The sequence below is a fragment of the Acipenser ruthenus genome, chromosome 11 (assembly GCF_902713425.1).
Source record: "Acipenser ruthenus chromosome 11, fAciRut3.2 maternal haplotype, whole genome shotgun sequence".
Classification (NCBI taxonomy): Eukaryota; Metazoa; Chordata; class Actinopteri; order Acipenseriformes; family Acipenseridae; genus Acipenser; species Acipenser ruthenus.
Genome location: NC_081199.1, coordinates 3,309,854 through 3,335,939, shown reverse-complemented (window position 1 = coordinate 3,335,939; position 26,086 = coordinate 3,309,854). Strand labels below are relative to the sequence as shown.

The 26,086-nt window shown below is 41.7% G+C and overlaps 2 protein-coding genes across 4 annotated transcripts; one reads left to right on the top strand and one right to left on the bottom strand.

Moving 5' to 3' along the window:
- Window positions 1-255: 255 nt before the first annotated feature.
- Window positions 256-15,387, top strand: LOC117428422 (calcineurin B homologous protein 3-like). Of its 2 annotated transcripts, XM_059032910.1 has the most exons (9): window positions 256-630; window positions 4,465-4,534; window positions 4,930-5,010; window positions 5,623-5,765; window positions 5,928-5,989; window positions 6,757-6,861; window positions 7,225-7,272; window positions 7,850-7,972; window positions 15,139-15,387. In XM_059032910.1, the coding sequence occupies exons 1-8, from the start codon at window positions 567-569 to the stop codon at window positions 7,925-7,927; spliced, it is 651 nt and encodes a 216-aa protein (XP_058888893.1). In that variant the 5' UTR covers window positions 256-566; the 3' UTR covers window positions 7,928-7,972; window positions 15,139-15,387. The 2 variants fall into 2 exon arrangements, with proteins under 2 accessions (XP_058888893.1, XP_058888892.1); XM_059032909.1 differs by lacking the exon at window positions 15,139-15,387 and having other exon boundaries at window positions 259-630; window positions 7,850-9,055.
- Window positions 9,203-22,775, bottom strand: LOC117426923 (F-box/WD repeat-containing protein 8-like). 2 transcript variants are annotated; one of them, XM_034045152.3, is made up of 11 exons: window positions 21,772-22,775; window positions 21,561-21,665; window positions 20,604-20,768; window positions 20,403-20,491; window positions 18,526-18,683; window positions 16,891-17,087; window positions 16,535-16,744; window positions 13,577-13,704; window positions 11,894-12,067; window positions 11,274-11,390; window positions 9,203-10,979 (listed from the first exon to the last, which is right to left on the bottom strand). In XM_034045152.3, exons 1-11 carry the CDS (start codon window positions 22,606-22,608, stop codon window positions 10,811-10,813), a joined length of 2,349 nt encoding a protein of 782 aa, XP_033901043.3. In that variant the 5' UTR covers window positions 22,609-22,775; the 3' UTR covers window positions 9,203-10,810. The 2 variants fall into 2 exon arrangements, with proteins under 2 accessions (XP_033901043.3, XP_033901044.3); XM_034045153.3 differs by having other exon boundaries at window positions 21,796-22,775.
- Between the last annotated feature and the right edge of the window lie 3,311 nt (window positions 22,776-26,086).

Below are 26,086 nucleotides of genomic sequence, written 5' to 3'. Positions count from 1 at the left end.
ATCAGAGAGTCATGTGACTTACATGGGGAATATACATGTACTCTATACTGGATTCAGTTAAACTATGACGTCATCATAGTAGAGCCAGATGATTCTTATAGTATTATATATATATATATATATATATATATATATATATATATATATATATATATATATATATATATATATATATATATATGGTCCATGATTCCTGGTAATACAGCATGTCAGGTCTTTGCCCAGTTTCAGTAGTTCTTTTTATCGGACTTGTATACATTAGTAGTAGTAGTATACAAACTACAAAGACCATACTGTTCCCAAATGACAGAGAGCTTTAGGGCCCTGGGGAAGCCGTCCTAAATAATTCACGCCTCCTCCAGTACTGAAATTACAAGAGAGGGGAAGCGACTTTCACCTCCTGCAACACATACACTAGAGTACCAGCGCTCTTCGACGATAGCTCTTTAAATGATTTTATAACTCCGCAAAGTAAACGCAGGTGGCATTATTTTCAATTATTCAAGAGCAATCAAACTAACAAACGATAACACATATTTCTGAAGACGTTTGCTGTATAGGTAGTGATGGGAGCGTTTCATTCTAGACCCGATGAAAATGACATACGCCACCTCGCCGACAAGACGGGCTGTAAGTACAACACATATATTATTGTTCATTTTTAATTTCTATCCTTTATCTGACCTCCTATTTACTTTGCTATGTATTGTTTCCACCGACTGCACAGCAGTAAATCTTTTTTCGACTATGAACAACCATTAAGCGCGCCTCCAATGTACCTAATTTATTGGAGAGATGATTAAAAAATATATATACAGTATATTTATTTGAATATCATAAAGTCTTCCTTGGGTGTATTTGGTTTCACTTTTGTAGTGTTCCTACAAGTACCGAATCATAATTTCAATATCCCACGTATATGTACGATTAAACAATTACAGAATAAAACAGCAATACAGCCAGGAACCAGCACTCTAAATAACTGCAGTGTCCCGCAGCAATGTTCGTTTTACAGTAACATTAAAACAGTTGGCAAATAGGATTTCCTAATAGATTTCTGGAAGTTGCCTCCGGGTGTAGTTGCAATTAGAGAAGTACAGAGTTTGGGGGAAGAAGAAAACACGATTTGAAACACTTGCCATGTCACTATCAATAGCGTGTGGAGTGACCACGGACAGCACAGTTGTAGTATTGCCTCTGGTTCCTTACGAAAGTTGGCATAGGGAATTCTCCTTGGCATTCGTACAAACCTTCATTTCCTTGTGCATTTGGTGCCTGTAATCAGCCCTCGATCAAATATGAGGAATTTCATTTGCATAACAAAGGGTTCAGTCTTGTGAAGATGGACTCCTTTTATGTAGCAGCTTTTCAGTTATTTATGCAGATCCTTGTGTAGGTCACCAGTTACTAATTCGTTTGCTCTTTACCTTCAGTCTCACAAGCATTCAGGGGATCAGGGGAATGGAAGATTGGGTTTCTCTTTGGAATAGGGTGTAAAAAGTGGCGAATCAGCTTCAACCACATTCTTTTTGCAAGTATTTCAAAGAGGAAGTTCTGAATACAGCAGCATCCTATCACTGTAAAGGAAGCACCAGTGGTTAATGCTGCGGGTAAAGACAAGACCAGGAAAGTCAGCAAACAAATACGTACCTGGTACAAGCCTTGAAGTTCTTTAAAGTGATGTGCAACTGAAATATATATATATGCAATCACACAAAGCCAGTGTGAATGCATGCATACAGTCCTTTGCTTTAAAGTAAGATAACTATGTGAACATACCCCGGGCAGTAAAGGGTTAAACTGGTATACTAATCATAAACCGATTAGCACACTTTGTAAATATTGTAAATAAAAAAAAAACGTTCTGCCTAAAACCTCAAACGAGTGCCACAGGTTGTTTCTGTTGCAGCAGTGTGGAGTAGTGGTGAGGGCTCTGGACTCTTGACCGGAGGGTCGTGGGTTCAATCCCAGGTGGGGGACACTGCTGCTGTACCCTTGAGCAAGGTACTTTACCTAGATTGCTCCAGTAAAAACCCAACTGTATAAATGGGTAATTATATGTAAAAATAATGTGTAAAGAATAATATAATTGTATGTAAAAAATAATGTGATATCTTGTAACAATTGTAAGTCCCCCTGGATAAGGGTGTCTGCTAAAAAAGAAATAATATTTATGAGCTTGTCAAAAATCTGAAGGGATCGTCGTCAGACCACTTTTCTCGTCAGCTGCATATCTGATTTCTTAATGGATAGGCTTAGCTCGCAGTCCTGCTGAGGATGCGCAATTAGCTGGCTGTTCTTCCTTCAGCACTGTGCTGGAATCTTAACGAGATAATGGGCATGTCAAGGTCCAATCCTGGACTCCCTGTCACGTAACAAATCACTCTCTGCACAGTCAAACCCTCTGTGTTCCCAAACCTCCTGCATTGTGCCGCAATCATGTTCACAGTAAAAGAGAATTCCTTGATGTCTGTTTGCAACCTCCTCATGTAGCATTCTGTACCCCTCTGCTTTATCTAACATGTTGACAGTCCTGTTTGTTTACATACCCCTATGGGACAGCTTAGCTCTGTAGTTGTAATGTCTCCGTCCCCCGTCCCCACCCAACTTTAGAGCTCCTTGTAAAATACCACCCTGAGATTCTAACGTTAATTAAACAATGGGTTTATATTCACCTATCGCGCTTCATATAGCTTATGATTACGTCATTCCACACAAACCTTACTATACTGTGGAATGGTGCAGTACGGATATGGTGGTGTACACATCGCACTCTTCCACCTGCTCATTCAAAACAGACCATCTTATTTGACTGTGATTCCCCGGTGATGTTCTGACTATTTGCATTTACTGGAAAAAACATTGTTGGAGAAAACATGACAATGACTCCCATATTTTTTTTATAAAGGAACCTGATTGTAATGTCAGACTAAGTAACAGCGAATCAAAACTTTACTATGTCTAACTGCAGTTTACTATGACGTTACCATAATCGAATAAACGGTGCAAATCCAAAGTGACTTCCTTATAAAAGACTTCTTCTCAAGTAAAAATACACACACGTGTGCTGTAGCTACAAGAACGCTCCTCGCTTATGATTATCTCAGTAATGTTTTAGAAACGGTACTTAGAGCAACAGTTTGACTTGGTTTTTAACTGATTCAGTCTTCTCTAAGTGCAATCAAATAGTTATTCTTCCTGCTGCCCCCACATGCTCAGACCCTCGCCTGTGTCTTCAATAAAGAAGTCCTGTTGTTTTCTTTGCATTGGTTTATCTTACAAGACGCCAGTAAAGTAAAAAGATGACATAGCAAGCTACTACCACTTCACTTTCTGTTGTGCCTGATGCTGATATGAAAATACAGGTACAAATCAAGAGATACGAAACAAGGGTACATTATAAATGATGGCTATGCTTCCACATTTACAAGTGGTCTTCAAACACCTCAGTCATTGGAAAACAATTTCAATTAAAACGTACAACATAATTCGATATGCCTTCGTCCTTCCCAGTAATGTGACATAGGCAGGGAAGTTATTAAAAAAAACATCACACCTTTCTTTGGTGTCACTTGCACAATAACTTTAGCAAACAGATTCCAAGCCAAATCCGTGGCGAGAGGCGTGCAATCTGTGGGGTGATATTTAACCCCAGCCCTGTGATTAACAGGCGCCTCACCCATATTGTTCTATCACACACTAATTACAAATCTGAACAGTGCTAGTGGTTTAAGAGTGGGAGGACAGTAAAGATTAGTAAAGTTTCCAGTAATACCAGAATGCGATGTTTCTGAGATGAAATCTTAACTGATTGAAAGCTGCAAACGACAGGGCTGCTGTAATTCCCTGCAGCATTATCAACAAGACACACTCAAACTGCATCCTTCAGCGATGCACGCACTCATTCTATAAGCAGCAGTATCTTGGGTGACAAACTACGAACGCACGGTACAGTATATAATTAGGAAAAATACAATCGGAGCAAAAAGGACATTACCGTATATGGTTTAAATGGTGGGAGCAGTAAGTCATTTAGCAAAGGTAATTGAACACCCCAGTTATTATAAAATGGAATTTTAAATCCAATTCTTTCTTGTGCTTTCTGTATTTTCTAAAGGGCAGCAGGAACGTGTGTGTGTTGTCTTTTATTAATGGAGCAATGTCATTGCAAAATGCCCCTCACAGAAACAATGCCACACCACAATGCAGAGGTCTCTTATAGAGCGTAATTTAGGCTGAAGTCTTTTATGAATGTAAGTTCACGTTTCTCGTCGGATTCCATGCCTTTGAACTCAATGGAGGCAATCTCTAGCTAAGCAGACACAAACCATCTTTTGGCTCCGACTCACTTATAGATCAAAAGGTTTCACAATGGTATGAATCAGATGACCATGAAACGAAAGGAGATCCTGCTTTTCCTCTAGTGTTCGTTCACAAACTCTGTTCATTGGTTTTAATTCGCAGTCTCGGTGGAGCAAGTGGAGATTCTGCACAGAAGATTTAAGCAGCTGAGCAGGGACGAGGACACTCTCCAGTACGTTTTCTCCTTCGTATTTGTGAATGTTAAGTGTGTGGAGAGCTTGGTATTGAAGTGTGGGGTTCTCAACACCTTGTAAAGGCACACTGTAGCCGTGTAGAACTGATAAGAAACTGCTCTGAAAAAGTTTCACTTTCCTGCAACTAAGTTACTTCTTTCTATATATTTTTATTACTGTCAGAAAACTAGGGAAACACTTTGAAATAATGACCGCAAATTCATAATGAATTCCAGCCGAATAGCACAGGAGTTCTGAATTCAAAATGAATTACTTCAGAATTTAGAAACGGTGCCAATTTTGCAATTTGAAATGACACTTCAGGGGCAGTTTCTACTGTGATTAACCTGCTTGGTTTGATGCCTTCACACCTCAATCACTTTCTACCTGGCAGACGAGAGCACCTTTACGGCATACCTGATCTGGAGTGCAACCCCATCCGAACCCAAATCGTCGCTGCTTTCTTTGACAAACGGTGAGTTGAGACGCTGTGTAACTGGGAGATGTATCCCATCCTCTTCCCTTAAACTAATCATAAAATAATTCATTACATTGATTATTTTTGTGCCAAAACCTGTTTCTGGAAAGGCAAGTACAGATCTGTTTCATCTTACTGGTATTTCTTTATAAACATGAGGCATTCAGGCTCCCACAGTCAGTATCAGCCTTTATTTATTCAGTGGGTGGAAGGTTTGGTACTGGTACTGACATTTGTTTAGTTAAACAGGAAAGCCATGGCTGTTAATTCATAGACTCGCAGTGCTTTCAAGAAGGGAGTTGTCCGTTCAATAAGTGATCTTTTGTACCCAGTTGATACATTTTATTTGTTAATGCAGCTATTCTACTATTGATTAAAAAACACTTCTACAGTAAAGTTACCCCTGCGGGGTGTTTAAAGCTTCCTAAGTTTTCTGGGATTTCTGATTTATTTATTAAAAGTTGTTTTATACAGACGAGTCTACTGCGATGACATGCACCTTCCACACTGTGACATGGTCATGACAAAAGGAGCACAGTCTAAATGAGAGAAGAAAAAAACCAGGTGAAATGATAAGCCGGTGAATAACCTGGAGTGTGGTCTCTGCAGGAACTTCGATAAGGATTCCCCGCAGGGCACTGTGCAGGAGATCGGCTTCGAGCAGTTCCTGACCGTCATGTCACACTTCAGACCGCTGAAGCTCCGCATGACCGAGGAACAGAGGGAGCAACTGAGACTGGAGAAACTGCAGTGTAAGGAATAATGTGTGGGGCCAGAATATATGCTCATCACACAGTAATATCACCGCTGTATAAGCAGCGGTCACTGCTTAACCAATGCAAACGCCTTTAGGAATTGAAATGCTGTGCAATTAAAGAGGATTCTAGTTTCTGCTCCCTTTTGTCTCTCCACAGTCCTCTTTAACATGTACGACTTGGACAACGACGGAAAGATCAGCCTGGAAGAATACAGACACGTACGATTCCATCTGATAAAGTACCTCATGAGGTTTCCTCATTTGCACGTCCCTGGGTTCAGATACAGATTCACTCATTGATTTATCTGGGGGAAATCGTACGAATAACACAGCCTGGTTTTCAAGGGTGTGCTTATCGTTAGGGGTGTGACAATACACTGATTTCACGATGCGATATGTATCGCGATATGCAGGTCACAGTTCGATATGTATCACGACATGCAGGACGCAATGCGATATGTATCACAGTATGCAGGTCTCGATGCGATATGTATTGCGATCTGCAGGTCACGATACAAATGATACACACCTTTATTGCCTTTACCTATATATCATGTAAAGAAAGTAACATTATACCCCTACCAATGGTCAGACACTTCATTTGCATTCAGAACTGGAGCTATCCCGAGCATGCTAATCCTAGCTGGAAAGTTGGTTTATGTGCTGCAGAGCTATGCATAGTTTTCTTGTGTGGTACTCTCGCTCTGTCTGCTGCTTTGACAGAATTGTGACAGGTTCACTGTGAAACGTGGCAGAAGAAAAGCATCTCTGACCTTGTGCTGTACTGGCACAGTAGCTGCTTTACTGTGTGCATTGCCAATGTCAAGTTCTGTTGATATACCCAGCCACCCACATACTGTAAATGATTCATTCTTTACAAATCTAGCTCCAGATCCAGTAAGTGATATGGCTGCAGCACAGGGTTTGTCTGTTACTGTGCGGTATAATGTTTATCAGCTCTCACCCATCTGTCTTGTGTTTTGTAGGTTGTTTATGAGCTCTTGTCCCAAAACCCCCAAATAGGAAATGAATCTGCAGCCATTGCAGATGCTGCTATGTTAGAAGCTGCAACAATCTGCATGGGACAAATGGTAGAGTACCTTCTGTGTTTATATATATATATATATATATATATATATATATATATATATATAAAAATAATTATCATTATCAACATGTAGTACTCATCAGAACTTTATTTGTGTACAATATCACAGCAACTCATTTAAAGCCACTCTAGTTGATACAAGTGGTTGTGAATTAACCAAGCAATAGGTGTGCTTACATTGTGAAAATCACACAAGAGCCACCTAACCAGGGTAGCAGTGTAAGTATATCATCATTATTCTAAGCTTATGAATATCAAACAATGTCCCTTTAGTGCACAGGTGTTAATCATTGTGTAAATCAGGTAATGGAATATTTTATTTGTAAATCTCTCTCCCCCCCTTTAGGAGCCAGACCAAGTCTATGAAGGAATTACCTTTCAGGACTTTCTAAAGGTTTGTTATTCACTCTTTGTTTCTCAGGGTATTTAACTGAATTGCAACATAGAGAGCTCCGGTTTCAGACATGAGAACCTATTTGTTAAAATGAATGGATTAAATCCTTGACTAAAGATGATTAAAAATAAATCTTGCTCTGTGCAGCAGACTTAATTAGGCAATATTTAATGATAGAACCCTTCTACAAAAAATGGTTCCTCTCATACTTCAACATACAAAAAAACAAAGTTTCATACTGTATGCACTGTACAAGACAAAGTGCCCTCCTCCACGCTGTAAACAGCCACAGTTTAGCAGCTGCCATTAGATCACTCCGGTATAGGCCATGGAGTTTCATGTAGCATGGTGTTCCAGAGTGGAGTGGAAGGTGCCGCAGCACAGCACAGTTTACAGTGTGGAGTGATAGTGAAGTGGAAGGTACCGCAGCACAGCACAGTTTACAGTGTGGAGTGATAGTGAAGCGGAAGGTACCGCAGCATAGCACAGTTTACAGTGTGGAGTGATAGTGAAGTGGAAGGTACTGCAGCACAGCACAGTTTACAGCACACTAGATAAATCTGTCTTCTTTCTTTAGATGTGGACTGGCATCGACATTGAGACCAAGATGCACGTTCGCTTTTTAAAAATGGACAACACCACCCTGTGCAAATGATGAACACGATGAACCTTCAGGTTTCAAATTGGAAGTGCATTGGGGGTAATCTACAGGGACATGAATGTGTCTGTCTGCTTTTTTTCTTGAAGACTATGGGCTGATGGTGTTGGTCAAGGGTACAGTAGGTTTCCTTAGGTTCTTAATGTAATGGGTCATTGCTGTTGAATTACATGTTTATATTTGTACTGGACTGCAGGTCAAACCAAAGCCTGTCAAACTCAGTAGGGGCGCTGTCTCCCTCAGGTAACCGCAGGCTTTGATAAGCTTTCTACTTACAATTAGCACACTGCCACACAGGCTTTTCCTGCACAGTACTCTCCTTCCTTTGTGAAAAATCTGTCTGCATCAACAAGTTCTTTTTGTCTGGAGCGAATCCAACAAACGCTTTTGAGAGCTGCGGCATGGAATTCCTTGCAAGGTTGGGAAAGGGCACACAAAGCACTTCAAAGAGAGATTCTGGGAAGAAGTGAACCATATGCGAGTAGAAACAGCCGAGTATTCTCCCACCCCTCCACTCCAATAATACCTTGTTCCCACGCTACGCATGCAGTAGAACTGTGTCAAAAGCATTACTTGGTGGCCTCTTGGACATGGATTAACCGTGTAGCTCCCCGAAGTAGGACGACAGTTTAAAATCCAATGCTATGAACATCTGTTCCCACAGATGCAATGTAATTGAAAATGTCGACAGGACAAGATAACTTGCCTGTTCTTATTTATCACTACTCCTCTGAATTGCCAGGGACCCACTGAAAATGTTTGCAGTAAAGTGACTACATCTCTTCTCTTACTTCTTGTAGCTGTCAGTCTTAGTCCCTAGGCGACACTGACCTCTAGTGGCTCAATACAAGAACAGGAACTGCCATTGGGTAACTTTTTTGCTTTCGGTTTACACTTTTCCCTTGCTATAAGGAAATCAGCTTGCTTTCCACTGATCAAACCTTACGGGACTTGTTTTCTGACACTGTCAATGTTTATTTTAACACTCTTTAATATCTAATTTTTTTGTATTTATTTTTTTAATTTGAATGTACAGAATCAACTGACATGATAGATAGATAGATAGATAGATAGATAGACAGATAGATAGATAGATAGATAGATAGATATCATAGTTAGGGCCCTGCGTTTTTCGCTTGTTTACTTGAACCTGTAATTTAGTCCTATAGCCCCAAGATGTCGATATAACCTCCACAGTAATCCACGTAATGAGCAGTCATCACTTTAACCATTTGAATTAGATGGCTACTGACATTTATTTAACCCTTACATCCCTGTGAATACGCAGAACAGCAATTTAAAAAGCCGTTTTTTTCTATATTAGTTCTAGGTTTTAATTTACCAGTACACTTTTACGCAAATCACTACGTAAAAAAAATATTTAATTTTTTTTGGGATATCTGGATCTCACAGGCACAAATATATATTTCATCAACAGAAGAGAGAAGATATTGTTTTTTGTTTGTTTTTTTAATAGATTTCCCATTTCTAGCACTGATCCCTGAACATTAGAGGTATTATAACCATTTACTGGAATCTGGGTATTTGATTGATTATGTAACATATGTAAGCTGTGTTTATTTATTTTTTCTTTGTTTTGTTATTTGAATATAACAAAAAAAATTTAAAAAGTTGAGCATAAGAAGCCCATAAGAGTTACTTATGTTTTATAAAACCCACTCTCTGTTCTTGTCATTATACTTTGCTGGTAAACTCCAGCATGGTCAGTTTGTTAACCCGGTCTTCTTTCATGGATTGACGTTGCTCTGTGAAAACGTGTCCATATGAAGAAACACGTCTTTCAGTATCCACAGAATTGGTAACAACTAACAAATATATTTGAGCCTTTCTTGCTAAATTGGGAAATAGTGTTTCTGCTTTAGGGGGTGTTTTCTAATTATTCAGAATTGTATGGGTTGCACACTCAGCCATATAGATGAAAAATCCTGCCCTACATGAAGGCATGAAAGGCAGTTAAACTGGACTCGAGACAATGAGATGCATGTAATCTAAACCATAAAACATCTGGAGGCTTCCTTTAATCCCAAAAGGGCTGCTGCAGTGAAAATACACAAACAAAGAGGAAAGGCACTGCTCTGTATAAAAAGTAGTCTGTGCAAGTATACCTGTTCAGAATGCATGATGAACGTACAGTAATATACTGAAATAGAACACAGCTGACCACTTTAGCAGTGTATCAAATGACTTGGGGCTATATTTTCAAAGCGTTTACATCAGTCTTTCATTAAGTAGAACCAGATAACTCAAGTACCACGATGCATGGCTATTGATAGGAATAAACATTAAAGCCGCTTGCTTCTCAGTTTTATATCATTTACATGGAATTTTCTCCTTTCAAAACCGCTTTGAAAATACTGCCCATAGTGTTTAATCATTATTTAAAGAGGTTGTGTACTGTCAATATTATAAAAAGAGAAAGAAAATACAGGTATTAGCTACATCCAAACTATAACACAACCTGTATCTACAGTGACCCTTCTTCCTGCACATCACAGATTTCTCTTTTTAAATGCATACCTGCAATTTGAATTGCGCACACGCACTCGCTGGCTTTTCAACCGTGCAGGTATCTGTCCAATAGCACATATAAAAATACAGTAATGATGTGTTTTTTTTTTTTTTTTTTTAGGTGTTACAAGAACAGTAGCTAGTTGGGAATGCAGAACAAAGTCTTAAAATTAAATATTTTTAAAACAATGAGATCAATTTAAAATAAAACGCTCCTTCTGAAGGAAAATCGTACACACGCTGTTTCGGTGGTCGTTGCAGGGTGCCAGGCTAGTCTCACACAGGCTGAGTGAGCTATCTAGAGCCTCACTGCCCCGGACGGGTTTGGTTTCTGTACACACTCTGGGGATGTTACAGTGCTGAGCCAGGCTCTGCCAGGAGCTTGTCATATGGCACTGCTAGCCCGATGTTGTAGTTGTAGCCAGTGGACTCTGCGTAGCTCGACTTGCAGATGGGAAGGACGTGATCGGAGGCTGACGTGTCCACCGAGAAGTCATACATGAAGATCACGCCTCTGTGCCTGCAAGCACACAATACATGGGAGCGTCAGTTACAAAGAATCAACTCCCAACCTCCACTGAACAGCATGCTTCTTTAATACGTGCAATAGACTGAGTGATTATGAACATTTTTACCTGACTTTGTCACTCTTAGTATTGAGGTCTGCTGGACCCAGTGCTTATTCATTTTTAATCTGAGATACGCAACGAGATTATTCCATGCGGGCAACCCCATAGGAAGGTTAATAGCGATGCACTGGACGTGGGCAGCGAACGTGATAAACAGGCAATGGAAGCGAAGCAGCAGGCCTCACCTGCGGTGCGCAGTCAGGTCATCGTCGGTGATGCACGCTCCTCTGGGAGTTTTCTCGTCTGGGATGTTGGCCGTCACCAGAGTGTGTGTGTTGAAGCGGGCGTGACGGACAGGGTGCCTTTTACAGGTAAAACAAGAACACTCTGAGCTGGTGGTATCCAGGCAGTCTCATATTATATCAGCTTTCTCCTGGTCCACTTGAGTGCCACTTATTCAATGCTCAGTGAACAATGCTGACCTTGCTTTATAAAAAGGCCATTATCAAAGAGGGTTATAGTTATAAACTGTTTGGGATTTGAATTGCCTTCAAACACAAAGCAGAACTAATTATTTTACACAGATGATCCATAAAACAAAACTGGCATCGTGTCATTAAACTGATGGAATGAGCTTCTTATACAGGCCAGACTCCAGCCACTGATCCACACAGGTAAATAAAAGATCAAAGACCAATACAATGACTGTTAACTCAACTGTACAACGTTTACACTCGGAACATTCCAAAACAATTTATTTCACCACTACTGTCTTCTGAGAACGAACCTGGTCTGGTCACTGGGGAGCGCATTCCAGAAGGGAAGCAATACAAGCACCTGGCAATGCATTGAAAAGCAAGCTCACCTGTTATGCATCTCCCAAAGCTTAGCTCCCATTCTCATCTCCCAGAGGCAGAGCAGCCCCTCCTCCCCCCCGCTCACTATCTTCCAGTCGTCGGTCTGCACGGCAGACACACCCAGGTGATGGGCGTACAAAGACACCACGGACTTCCCTGTCCTCAGGTCGAACACTCGCACCCTAGAGGGAAAGCAAAATCACCAGCCTTAACTAAACATACTGCATGTTAAAAACATTGTGTACATCACAGTCATCTGAATCCAGTGGAATATTGCTATTATTTACTCCATGCTCTTTCCAATGTCCAGTAATAATGCTGAGATATACATTGAGAAGTCTGTGAATCACAATGTAGCTGGAAACCTAGGCTATTGCACTGAATTGGCTAAACATTGGAAAAGAAATTACATTGTGGTAATACTGTTCACATCTTATATAATTAGTACCTATAATAATATAGCAAAAATGTTTCTAACCCATAAATATAACGACCCGAGCATAAAGGCACACTAGAAATCACACATACAAAGGATGCGTCTGCACAGCATGTAAAAAAAAACAATTTAAAAAGCAGTTCGGAGAATAAATGGAGTCTCGCCAAACTAGCCACAAACGCTCACTATATTTCATCCATCTGTGCTCATTAATTTTATTCGGGAATCAACAATGTGCAGCTGAACTCCCACTCCGCACGGCCGCTATCCAAAGTTTCTCAAATGTAATTCTCAGGCGTGTTGGGAGCACAAGAGGAGACAGACAAGAGCCCTGAAGTGGCTCTGAAAGAGGAGGGACAATATTAATCCTTACCAGCCCGGTGCTCTTCACAGGAATCACGGGAGGCTGCATGGCATGGCCATCCAGTCTGCAAGCTAAGCTTAACTAACTCTTCCAGCACTTCTAACAGGATTCAGGGTTAATTATGCAGGCAAACAACAAAATAAATATCACTGATAGTTTGGACATGGTATGCTGGGTTAGCAATCATTCATTGCACACAGTTATCATAGTTAACCATTTGGTACTTTTTAAAAGTGGTGCCATAATTGACATTTTTCATCCAATGATAAGCAACTTTAGAGAAAATAACTCTTTTAAGAAGCTCTGTAAAATTGGGACAAGGGAAAGAAAGGCATTAGGCTCTGGCCTTTGTCCACGCTAATGCAATACCAAATGATTCCTTCCATTTCCTTTCTCTTTTTTGGCTAGAAAACCTTGTGCACTGGCCAGGTCTGCCTCCAGAACACTGCACACACACAATCCCATCAGCATAATGGTTAAGCAAATCTCATTTTTTGGCCATGGTCGTGAGGTGGAGGGGGGGGGGGGGGCGTCCATTAGATTTGGACCACCGCTGTGCGAGGGACACATGGCTTCAGGCACTGGCCATCTAGCTTAAGATGTGAAAAATGCAGATAAAATCACGACAGGAGTTTCATTTCAAGGGCAAGCCAAGACTTTTTTTTCTGTTGTTGTTCGGCCAGCCACACATCGTGCTGATGAGCTTTCCTTTGTTTTTAATCCATCCCACGCTGCAGATGTTGGCTGAGTAAGTGACTTAGTTGTTGGGCCATAGAGCACGGGTTCCAGAGCACTTTGTCCCAGAACAGATGTCCATGAGAGATAATCAACTACCCACAAAGTTAAATTTTTGGGTGGGGCAGGTGGGTTTCCTTACTAATCGGGACTTACCGCCTGTCCTTGTTACCAGACACCAGGAGGTTGGGGGGGCTGTCCTTCAGGTTCACGCAGGTAAAATCTTCAGCCGAATTCCCCAGATCCACCACTGCCTGGCCAGTCTGTAAGCAGTACACCTGGATCTGCAGGACCAAATACATTCTCAGGGCTTATCATATAAGACACATCTTGTGCATGTACAACGCTATGCATTATCCCTCTCCAAAGACCAACGGGTGAGATTTTGAGATGTGTTACTAAAAAGGAACAGGTTCTAGAACTCAGGATCCTAAGAAATATAGTTAAACGCTCTTCATTTTCCCAGAGATCCAGGCAACCACTAAGGGAACTTGAAACACCAAACTTAGCTGATGAAACGCTTATCTAAATGTACTACAGATTTCTTTAGTACTACTAACTATGGAGGGGCAGCAAGCACTGGCTCAGTTCAAGCAGCACAGATCTGTATTTGTTGTCTACAGGTGTATCTGGACAGACAGATACAAACAGATACAACAGCAATGAATCTTGAGACACTGCCAGGCACCAAAAGAGGTTCAAATTCCAAGGTCTCTAAACGAGTGAATAATTTATGCCATTACAAATCCCCACAGCTTGCCTCCAGAGCTACACTGAGTTAAAAGCCTGCTGAGAATCACATTATCCACCTGAGCACTGAGGCTCTGCAACCCCTGAAAATCATTTCAAATCCTCTTTACTGTATTAATTCATTTACGATACTGCACCTTCGCTGATCAGAAAGCTTGTCTTTACTACCTGACTATTTGAGAACTGCATTTGGAGTAAATTTACTCACTTTTATCAATTTCAAAACTATGAATCTGCTTTTGTATTTCAACCTAAATTCAAGTGTTCTGTTTTCCTCAGTGAAGTTATTATTGTTCACATAAAGACACGCAAATGTGATTTTATTCTGTTCTTCAGCGGTGATTCTGTATTCCTGGGAATTACAGAAATGACGCAACATTGAAAAAAAAGTCTTTCATCCACGTAGAAGACATACCAGCTGATTCTAAAATATACATTGCAATATATTTGAAAATCTGTTCTATTAAGATACCCTTCTAGTACTTAAGAATATTTGGTGCATCATTTGTGGACCACACTGTGTATGATTTTATATATATATAAGCGCAGGTTAATGTCCTGCTCTCATAGGTGTGAACACTGGGAGACAGGAAAGCAAACACAGATGAATAATTCATATCCCCGCAAAAGACAAAAAAAAAGAACCAGTTTAATTTTGCATGATGCAAGCTTTGAAAATCTGCCAGGTGTTTCATCTCCTGCGTTGCCGCCAGACATGCTTAATTGTGTGAGGCTTCACAGGAGCCAAATTTCTAACAGGAGTTCCAGCCTGATTCACTGAACACACAAACTTTCCTCTCTGTCTGAGCAGCATCACAGGCAGCAGCAGACAGCTGAAAACACAGGCTGTGTGGGTTTTACAAGAAGACCGCTTTTCATTTATTTCATGACTTCTGTACACAGTGTGTTCCAGAAGCCAGGAATCTTAAGTCATAAAGGCTCATTTTTGTCGTCTCTCTTTCTTTCAGGTGTGCAGTGTCTTTAAGCAAAGAGGAAGGCATTGAGATGCTTTTCATGTGTTGTGCAGACAGTCAGCGCAGTGTGGCCGTCCGAGTTAACAGCGAACAACCTAAATCGGCATAACATATGATCTTGCCTTTGATGCTATTTATATATCTTTTTGCGATTTCTGTCAAATTCTCAATTACAGTTTCTCCTGGTATTGCTGCAATTGTGGTGTTTTATTAGTAGTTTGTGTCATGTTTTATTAATTATTTGATATTAAATAGAAGAATCTCTTCACCCTCCTGGTTTCTGTACTCCAAAGTCCTTTTTCATTCACAGAGAAACCCACAAACAGGTGTGTTTTCACAGGTGGACAGCAGTGTAAACGCACTGTCCTAACACAGTTTTTACCCCCTAGTTTGCACTTTCTGAAATCCCAGTAAATAAAGTTAATCAAGTCATACTTTTGTGGAGCCTCACTGTGAGCAGATATTTCACTGAACTTTTACCTGACGAGTGTATCAATCTTTATACCCGTAATGCTCCTCCCTGCAGACAATGTGTCAGTGTGCATGCCATAGACAAGGCTATCCCCACACAGGGATGTAGAAAAGGTGACAGTGGTGGTCACCTTGCACCATATCAACAAATTAGCAGACAGCAACACTCCCACTGCATAGCAGTTTCAGCTAGTCCAGGCTTTACATGGAGCTTAGACACCTCACTGTTCGGCTGAACAAGATCAGGTGTAGCTAAACTCACAGCTGGAGTGCCATGCAGTGAGAGAGAGATAGAGAGAGAGATTTCCATCCCTGCTGCAGTGGTGGGCAGGTCCTTATAAGCTGGACTTGACCATGAAGCACTAGGCTCTTGGACTTTTTAAATCACCAGGCTTGAGTGCATCTCAGCATGCCCTCATTCCCTCCATCCTTTACCAAACTTACTGTGTGAAAGCCCCTTCTCATTTGCATGCAGAAGTGTAAGTATACTGCGGCAGTGATGTCACTTGCTGAGCCCCTGCCAAAGCATTGTCTAATGCCATCTGGATCTCTTCAGTCCTATCGATGTGATTAGAAGCCATGCATGTGTCCTGCTTAGAGATGACTCTCGAGCGGCACACGCAGACCACAGTGAGCTCTCCTTTTATTACTGCTGATTGAAAGGTAACATCACAGCCAGTTTCACTGAGCAGCTATCATTGCAACAGGGTTGCATCCAAGTACAGCATTAATCCAATGAGCGTTAGGCCCTAATGCATATGAAATTCAGCAAATGGATGCTCCTTACTCATTTCTTCATTCGTCTTAATTTTGCCGAGTTACAGCAATTGTGATTAGAAGTCGTTTTACATTTTTTTTTTGGGGGGGGGGGCGTTTTTCTTTAACCAAATGTCCAGTTTCAGAGATGGCCCGTACTCACCTTATTGCCAGCGTTCATGGTCCACCCATGGCTCTTGACCCCCACAGCTGCCAGCGAGGACGAGGTGTCCAGACAGGTGACAGGATGTCCATAGACACAGTGGAGGACGCCGTGTTCCTGCCCGGGCCGCAGGAGGTAGACAGTGTCGGCAGCAGCAGCCACAGCCAAGAGACCCCCGTCTGTCTGGGGGAGCAGCTGTACAAACTCAACCTGCCAGGGCACACAGCTCTATTAGCAAGTTATCAAACATGAAGAGGGGTTCTCCTAACTATAAAACAGTTTGAGCAGGGAATGTCATTGATTTCCCTAGAAAATTCTGACTTTAAAATAAGACAGCAAATCTAAAGCACACTTACTGGCTTCTGAAGTTCGCACTGGGATGCTGTCTCCCAGTAGCCCTTGTCAGTCGGGCGCTCCACGCGCACTTGGGTGCCGGAGGCCGTTGCCACAATGGCCCCCTCTGCCCCCAGGGCAAGGCCCTGCACCCTCTGCAGGTGCTGGTAATGATGGACAGGCTCTCGACCAGCCTCGGTGCTCCACACATCCACAATGCCTGAGAAAACAGCACAGGGAATCAAAAATACATGCACACTTTGAGACGCAAACGGATCGATTAATCCAAAGTAATTCTGATGGGTTACCAATAAATTGTTTAGGTTAAAAAAAGATTAAAAATAAATAAATAAAAGCGCCCATTTGGGGGATCGAGGTCAGCATAATAAAGAACCCATAATGATTCTAAACATCACTAAACAGCACAGAAATTATTAAAATGCCACGTTAGTCCTACTTACTCCGTTAAAGTACTAACCTGTGTCTTCAAGTAAACAAACAGATAAACAAAAAGGCTGAGCTATGCGACTAATTTACAAGAACGAAAAAGACAGTGTGACTGAGGACAAAGCTGCTTCTGGGACCAGTTAGAGGGAAGAGAAAGTCGTTACACACTAGCAGCTGAGCTTACAGCTTTGCCATCAATATTTAATGTGCTTTCCCACTGCGGTGGAACTGTTGACATAAAGCACCTCTCTTTGTTTTGCGTCCCCATGGGGAGAAAATAAAACGCCTTTGCCCTGGCGATCAATAAGCAGTGCATTACAGCAGCACTTCGCCATAACTCACAGGAGAAGAATCATAAAGATGCTGCTTCTTACTTAATCCCTGCAAGAAAGGGTCTCTCTGTTTCAGTACGGACAGTCAACACTGTTGAAGAATGCCACTTTTCACAAGAATGCTGATGTACTGGAATGCTTGTCACTTTCATTTCACTCTGATGTCAGCTAAGCCATCTTCCTCCACAGCCTAAAAGCATTCTGTCTGCCTCCCCATAGGGGTGCCTCGTTTCACTCGCCAGCGCACTTCTCTGAGAATCAGAGCTCAGTGGATACGCAGATGTCTGTAAGTGCAGTTGAATTTCCATCACAATGAACTCTGCAGTACAAAATGGCCCAGTTGGGAAACTGACAACTAGAAAGAATAAGTGGCCAAATGCAGTTAATGGCAATTACACTAATTACTCAAAAGATAAATTATTATCTGGATTAGTTAAGTCTACCGTGGTTAGGGATGGATGACATAATCAACACACGACACTAAAGTGATTTGCTGGTTAAGTGGCAAGAAACGTCTCCTGTAATTATACACAATATGTAACACCCATTTTTTTTTTAAAGCAACACTGAATTCCCACTAGCTTGTCCCAATCACATCAGCGGAGCACTTTCGGTAGCTGTTTTCAGTAGAATGTTTTCTATATTCTGCGGGCAGATTCAAACCTCAGTGCACATTAAGCTACTTTCAGAGGGCTAAAACAACAAGGCTACGTTGGTTTTATTTGTAGAAATATGCACTCAAGGGGCCCCACCTGTCCCACAACATTGTATCATTCAATTTTCCAGAACAATGCACAAAAGCACACAAGTATAACCGCCTGTAGTTTTTATAGGCTGGCCTGGCCATTATTTGGATATGTGTCCCTGTGCAAAGCTTACCATCCTCATAGGCTGCGACGGCCACAGCTCCATTCACCCTGACGTGGGTGACATGTGGCCGCAGCACAGTCTCAACAGCAATGTGGCTCGGCTGCAGATAGGAGGCGCTAGAATCCCAGTTCAGAGTGTCCCACAGGCGGACATCGCCGGACGTGTACCTAAAGAAAGGAAACTGTCTAATATTAGTGACACGTGTGTAATACTTATATTACATACACACACACTCAGCAGCTTGTGCACCCAGGTATATGGAGGGAAGGAAAGACAGCAACACTGTTTAAATGATTGAAACAATCAACAGCTCCCTTGGAGAGCCGGGCTGACACAGAGTATCTGTCAAACGGCTTGTTTCACAGATCTGATCAGCAGGTAGCCTTAGGTCGTCCAAGATTAGTGCTGTGCGTGTGTAATAAGCAGGGAAAGGGCTGCCAGCTGATCCCACTACATTACCATAGAGTAAAGACACAAGACCCAAGATGTTGACGGCCCTCCTGGAGTCTGCTTGCAAGCTCTATTGAAGGCGCTTGCCTCTACCCGAGACGCAGGTGTTGGACACAATAGGACTCGGACTACTGTTTTGTTTTGTTTTTTTAAGCGAGCCACCCCTGCTGTGATCACCAACAGCAGCTTAGTCACGAGCAACAGGAGACTTATACAAAATAATTAAAAAATACAAACAATACTGGGTGGGAAATGGAAGAGAGCAGTGAGGTAATCCAGCACCCGTGTACTGTGTGTGTTTGTGTGTGTGTGCGTATGTGTCTGTGTGTGTGTGCGTCTGTGTCTGTGTGCGTGTGTGTGCGTGTGTGTGTGTCTCTGTGTGCGTGTGTGTCTCTGTGTGTACGTGTGCGTTTGTGTGTGTGTGTGTGTTTTTTTCAAAAGGGCTGTGTGTAAAAGCTTTCACTAGGCCTACATAGCAGCTGAGGCCCTCACAGTGGGCCTGTAACCGCCCCTGTGCCAGATACATACGGCTCACAAGGACGTCTACTGGAGGCAGTTCAGGGTAAATGGGGAGGGTAGGGGGCAGGGCTGCCAGCCGATCCCAGCGGTGTACCACAAAGAACCCCCAACGTGGAAGAAAAGTAAGAAACAGAAGTGACTGGCACAGTTATTCAAGGCAGCTATCTGTTGGTAGAATATTAAAACTAGAACATCACACGCTGCTGCACTGTGTGTTCGGGAATCTCTCTTGTACACTCAGGCCGGAGCGTAGATTTCACTTATTGATCTGCTTTTTTTTTTTTTTAACACCTTCCTTTTCAAAGTGAACTTTTTGTGCATCTCGGTATAAGGCTGGGCAGAGCGCACACACACACACCCCTCGCTAATAAGCCTCCTGTTTGCAGTCTGACATAGGAGAAGTGAGTGTCATTAAAGTTTGATAGTGGTTACGATGCTCGTTCACGAGGTCAGGGCTTGAAGCTCCCAGCAATTTGGGGAGAGGGTTGTTACAGTTACCTCACTGCCGATCAATGTTTGGTATAACAACATGCTGAAGGTTTTTTTCCTCATTAGGAGAATTGTCAGGGCTCCTGTTACTCTCATGACTTATTGCATTTTCAGACAGTAGCAGGCGTTTAGTTCTGTGTTCATTAGGATATCAGATACACAAACTGGCAATTGATTTTAATAAGCTAAACTAAATATAATGGGTGACACATTTACAGTATTCCCCATTGACGTTGTTTTTTAAAATCAACATTCGCTTGTAGATATCTGAACAGCATGCGCTATCTGGTGGCCAAAAATATTAAGCATGGTTCTGTTCATGGGGAATGAAAATGTTTTCAATAAAAAAAATACCAATACAGAATGTGTATGTCAATTATAATACATGCAAAACTGTTCCAAAGAGCTTCTGCAAGTGGTCTCCTTACCCAGCTATGACAAGTCCGTTGCTAGAGCTGGCATCACACAGCACCTTGCCCAGTTCATACTGCAGCTGCCTCACCTCCCCAACTCGGTTCTGCAAGGCACACAGACAAGACTTTTAATTCAAGAATATCAACAGCTGCACTCATCTATTGAAACACATGAGCTTGGCGTGCACTGTAATTTAAAATAAGTGAATCCTGTACCTTCCAGTTGGATCGAAGCGTGTCCTGCATCTGCCTGCAGTCTCGCAGTGTGCCTTTCCAGCAGGGGGAGTCAGAGACACTTGCCCCAGCCAGGTGGCCCTCCTTCAGGCACAGCCTGTACCACAGCACCTCATCTTCAGCAAGGACCTTCCACACCTTACTCACCTGCAACCGACAAAGCAAACAAACAGCAGGACATACATCAGGCCTCATAGCACTTCTTTGGTACCATCATTCCAGAAGAGATTCCCAAAGTAGCAGAGTCTTGACAACCATGCAAGATGCAACAACGAATCGATTACTGATCGTCATGCCTTTTACTGATTTATTAGTTGCCGTTTTTGGAGCCTTACATATATAATACATTGCTAGCACATGCATGTTTTCAATTGTACAAGGCGGCTATTAGGGCTATTGTGAAGAGTCGACACATTTTCTTGGTTTTGAATAAAAGTGTTCTCAATGCACGGATTGCAGTCCGTCATTACCTGATATCTGAGATTCGATTTGCAAATTGGTTGCTGACTGCACCGACTGTATAAGATCATGCCACCTGCCCCATGCTTGACTGCATGAAATAATCAGCAAACCACAGTTTTACAGGAACATGCCTTGCAAGCTGGATCAAAATGCATTACAGTCTGTGCGTTAGAGCCGAAATAACTTCCATACTATGAATGTGGAAAGGAAAGAACGGAAACGCTTCTTTAGGTCTTTCAAACTCCCTTCAAGAAACACTGAAATCCTAAATAAAAATCCCACTTTAATCTCTGAATAGAAAGAGTAGTGACTTAATCCACAATAATACATGTTCTTAATATCCTTACCCAGGTCTGTGTTTTCCAGTAACATTACATACAGAACGTTATTAAACGCAAAAGCACACATCCATGTTTATAAGCAGCTCTCAGGCTGATGCAGCCCTTGAATTGTAAAGCCTGTTAAAACGCTGCTTACCTGGGCACACCTTCCCAGCTCTCTCCTGTCCAGGTACTGGAATATCTTCAGTGCCAGCTCATAGGGCAACTCCACATCAAAGAAGGGAATGTCATTGATTTCATTCTGAGGGGGGAACAAACAACGCCATTCAATCCCAGGGGGTCAGGGATTATACATGCCGTCGCTTTAAATACAAAAACAACAACGTCAACATGTAAATGATCATTACCAAGTCCTGTATTAACTGATCTACCAAGGTTTCTGTTTTGTGAACTTTGCACAGGGGTTGTTGCTGAAGTGGGTGGACAGGACGAGGAGTTGACAGCCCTGCCACATTTTCAGCGTGTCTTTTCTTCCTCGCTGACCTCTCCACCTCGATCCTGTCCCGCAAAGGACTAGTTCTGCCTTCGAGCAAGCTCTCTGCTATTGAAATATATTCGGGCTGATCCTCAGAACCGACCTGCTGGTTACGACAAGTCCTTAAACTGGTCCCACTCTGTGATTCCTCGCTTAACCGGGGCGTTTCGCTTGCTGCTTTTAGATTAGAGGAGCCGCGCTGCACATCGGATTCAGAACCAGAACCCGAAAACGAGCTCCCACCGCGGTTTAATCTGAGCCGACAACTGCAGCCTGAACCAGCGTCCTCTCTCAGATGCGCTGGTCCGCTTGCAATGCTGTTGCCCGGGGCACCGCATTTACAAACCAAACTCTGTTTACTGTTATCACTGAATCCCGATCCAACCATCCTGTTCGTGTGTTCAGCGTTGATGGTAAGTGACCCCGTTTCCTGGAACCGCTTTTCAGCAGTTTCGTTGTCGCTGACTGAGCTCTGATGAGACGTCCCCTGTAATGCGCTAGAATGTGCGTTTGCACCGCTGCTTTTCTGATGTCCCTCTCTGTTTGGAAACGTGTCTGTGTTTCTTGAGTCCCCAGTTGCTTTATCTAGCGTCCCGTCTGAAGTTTTAAGGTTCCTGTTGTGATGCTCTGCATCTCCCCCTGCCTGCGAATTCCTCTCTCTCTCTCGGACCTCTTTCTTCCAGCGCTCCCTGAACTCCTGCAGATCCATTGATTTCCACTCCCAGCAAAACGACTTTATAAAACACGAATCAGAAGATTATTATCGCGTGTCATCCGTGCAACACTAACACTGTCTGCGCTGTGCAGCTTCTTGTTGACAGTCCTTGCAATACAAACATTCCGACAGGAAAAGAACGTTTCGCAGCTAAGGTTCCGCTTTCAAGAGGGCCTGGTAGGCAATATTAAAAACTAAAACTCGTAGAAACCCTTATAAGCCAAAATGTTACATATATATATATATATATAGAGAGAGAGAGAGAGAGAGAGAGAGAGAGAGAGAGAGAGAGATGTAGATAGATAGATAGATAGATAGATAGATAGATAGATAGATAGATCGATAGATAACTAGATAGATAGATAGTATGAATAAGAAAAGTAATTGATATCCTGAAAACTCACTATTTTAATAATCAGTGGCTAAATATAAAAATAGTGATTTTTCAGTAAGTATTTCTAGTGATTGATGAGTATAGAGCTGTTTGCTGTTTTTTAATCATATATATATATATATATATATATATATATATATATATATATATATATATATATATATATATAGCGACCTACAGAATAAGGGGTGAACTATGCATCAACAACTGATGCTGCAGAGTCACTTACATAGGACTTCGGTTTTACGTCTCATCTGAAAGACGAGATATATATGCGTGTGATGTGTGTGTGTGTGTTTGTGTGTTATAATGGTTATAATTATCAAAAACCTAATCAATAAAAACAGATAAATGTATACATTTTGTAGAGGTATAGTCAATGCTCTCATACTAATTTATATTACTGTATAATCAACAAGGCAATGTATTTACCATAGCAAATAGAACAATATGGAGATAGGAATCATGTGAACTTATTCTCTATAAGCCTTTATTCTGCAATGTGTAGCATATTACTATTATGTATATGTATTCTCTTCTTACAAATACAATATTTGTGTTTCTAAAAAAATTCATTAAGAGACCCAGTGATACACCGCATTCACGTTGTGTATGCTGGTTCAGTGCGTTGCATAACTTCTTGGAGCTTTAGTAGTGACGGGTCGCAATTCAACTGTAATTCGCACCTGTTTCACAGTGACAGCGATTCTTAAAGGAGCGACGAGCACTCGAGGAGTTAATGATTACCTTTCTCTTTTGGGAAAAGATGATGTAAACCTCCTCATCATGTGACACTTTAATAAATAACAGAGCCGCGAGAAACAAAACACACTAAAGATTTGATCTCTGAGGCTAAAGGGACTGCTTTTCAACGAGGGAAGAAGAGATAATAAAAAAAACACACATGTGCCATCCGATGAACGTGACCCAGCCAGCTGTGTGCGAGTGCAGCAGCGCCCCGGGAACAGAGCCCTGCTCTGGGACTCAGCTCCTCGGCACCCGCCTGAGACGGATCGGGGACCAGCTGGAGAAAAGCAGAGAAAACAGAGACAGTGCATCGTATAAAAGCGCTTTGAAGAACAGCGAAAGCTTAATCCGAGGTTTTTACGCGGTGTGCACGGTCATCCAGATCACCGCTATGGTGATGCTGATCAGAAAGCGCTATCTGTAGGCGGTTATCCATGGAGCGCGCGTCTCTGCAACACCCGGGAAACCAGCAACAGGTGAGCAGCAGCAGCAGGTGAGGTAATCTGGTATCACGCACGCCATCCGAGAGCCGCCGTCAAGGGAACTAACGGGATTCGTCATCGAAGGGGAAAACAAACACTTTCTAGAATTTTAAAGGTTGCGTGCAATTCCCTTTTTAGTTGCTTAACTTTAATGCGGTAAAGAAATGTATAACATATTTCTTAAAATCATTTGAAGTAAACGTAATTTTTAGTTTTTGGCTACTTCAAGGAAAAAAACGCAGAGATTTATAGACGTTTCCCTTTTATTAAAAAAAAAAAAAAGGTTTTGTAAATGATGCACTCTAGGATAGCCTACTAACGTCTCTACACCTGTCGGTTAGCAAACATATATATATATATATATATAAGATTAGCACTAAGCGGGGTCTGTGAAACATGAGAGGTATTTTAAAATGATTTGATGCAATGTCTAAGTTTTAACGTTTTGTTAATACGTTGTTTTTTCCCCCTATCAAAAAAATGTTTATAATGAATTACTGTAAAAGAGCGGCACATTGTAAACTGGAACATGAGTCAGCGAGACCTCAAATGTAACCCATCTTATCTCTGTTTCATTCATGAATTAGATGCGTGGTACTGTATTACTATTCTGTAAATATGAAACTTGTCAAATTGGAGATGTTAAACTGTATCATATGCACACGAGTTACCATGAGTAGAAAACATTTTTATTAAAAAAAAAAAGTATTAAACAAAAAAAATGTATTTAAAAATATATTATTATTATTATTATTATGATTATTATTATTATTATTATTTTAAATGACTGTTTTAGTGTTTCAATGAAAAGAACTGCTACTTAAACCTTTGCGCGCCTCTATTTGAACCCGCTGACCGAGATGTGTTTCGGGTTTGTGTTTTGCTAGATGATGTCTTTGTGGTGCTAATCGAGATCGTCAAAGGGACGGGTGCGATTTCCATGGAGCGCGCTTCAGAAGAACAGTGGAAAGGACAAACACAGTAAGATTTACACTGGAAAACAAAACGCTCACATGATGCCAGCAAAGCAAAAAAAAAAAAAAAAGACTTTGATAAGTACATGACTGACTGACTGGAGCTCTCTCTAATAATTTCCGCTGACTTTTGCGCACCTCTGGTACAGGAGCCGTCTTAAAGAATCTGGACACAGCCATGTGCCCACAATGTGCCCCTCAGTCCCGGGACCCCTCTTGTTCTCAAAAGTAACAGGTAGTGTGCTGTAAACGGGAACCTGGAGTATATCAACATTGTCCAGCTGCCCTAACTAATATTACAATATTGCAAAAAATAAAATATATAAAATGGATGCGTAAGAATCCACCAGTATGCAATACACAGGCTACGAGCATAGTGGACTTGAAATATTTGAAATGCATCTGTTATCAAATCATTTGTTATAACTGTTAGATTCTCTCCACAAAAAAAATCCCCAAACCCAAACCCAAACCCAAAACCCACCTGCTCGAAGCAATGCTAACTTGCCATGTATACTGCAGCCTGTAGGTTTTTTTTCAGCAGTTGAACAGAATTAAACCTTGTTCTTAAACGGGGTTTGTTTGGCACTCGTATTTCAAAAGTATCACCTGTTTCCATTAGATTATCACCTACAGCAGGACACAAGAACATTACATCACGACGGGATCTTGAAACACCCTGGCGGGCATGCTGAGATTAAGGGAGGAAAGGGGAAACTATACCAAAAACCGAGGACTCTTCTTTACAACGTAACCTGGATCATAATGTGCAAGTCTGGTGCTGGAAACCCTACAGTACTGCGCGATGTCACACAGGTGTACAGTACTGTGCGATGTCACACAGGTGTACAGTACTGCGCGATGTCACACAGGTG

What these genes read in the sequence shown, in the direction of transcription:
- LOC117428422 (XM_059032910.1), top strand. Translation starts at nt 567, where the DNA reads ATGGGAGCGTTTCATTCTAGACCCGATGAAAATGACATACGCCACCTC. An exon ending in AGGGACGAGGACACTCTCCA is followed by an intron (nt 4,535 to 4,929) that starts GTACGTTTTCTC and finishes TCTACCTGGCAG; the next exon opens with ACGAGAGCACCTTTACGGCA. An exon ending in CCTTTCAGGACTTTCTAAAG is followed by an intron (nt 7,273 to 7,849) that starts GTTTGTTATTCA and finishes TTCTTTCTTTAG; the next exon opens with ATGTGGACTGGCATCGACAT.
- LOC117426923 (XM_034045152.3), bottom strand. Translation starts at nt 22,608, where the DNA reads ATGGATCTGCAGGAGTTCAGGGAGCGCTGGAAGAAAGAGGTCCGAGAG. An exon ending in CGCTTCGATCCAACTGGAAG is followed by an intron (nt 20,492 to 20,603) that starts GTACAGGATTCA and finishes TGTGCCTTGCAG; the next exon opens with AACCGAGTTGGGGAGGTGAG. An exon ending in AACGGACTTGTCATAGCTGG is followed by an intron (nt 18,684 to 20,402) that starts GTAAGGAGACCA and finishes TCCTTTCTTTAG; the next exon opens with GTACACGTCCGGCGATGTCC.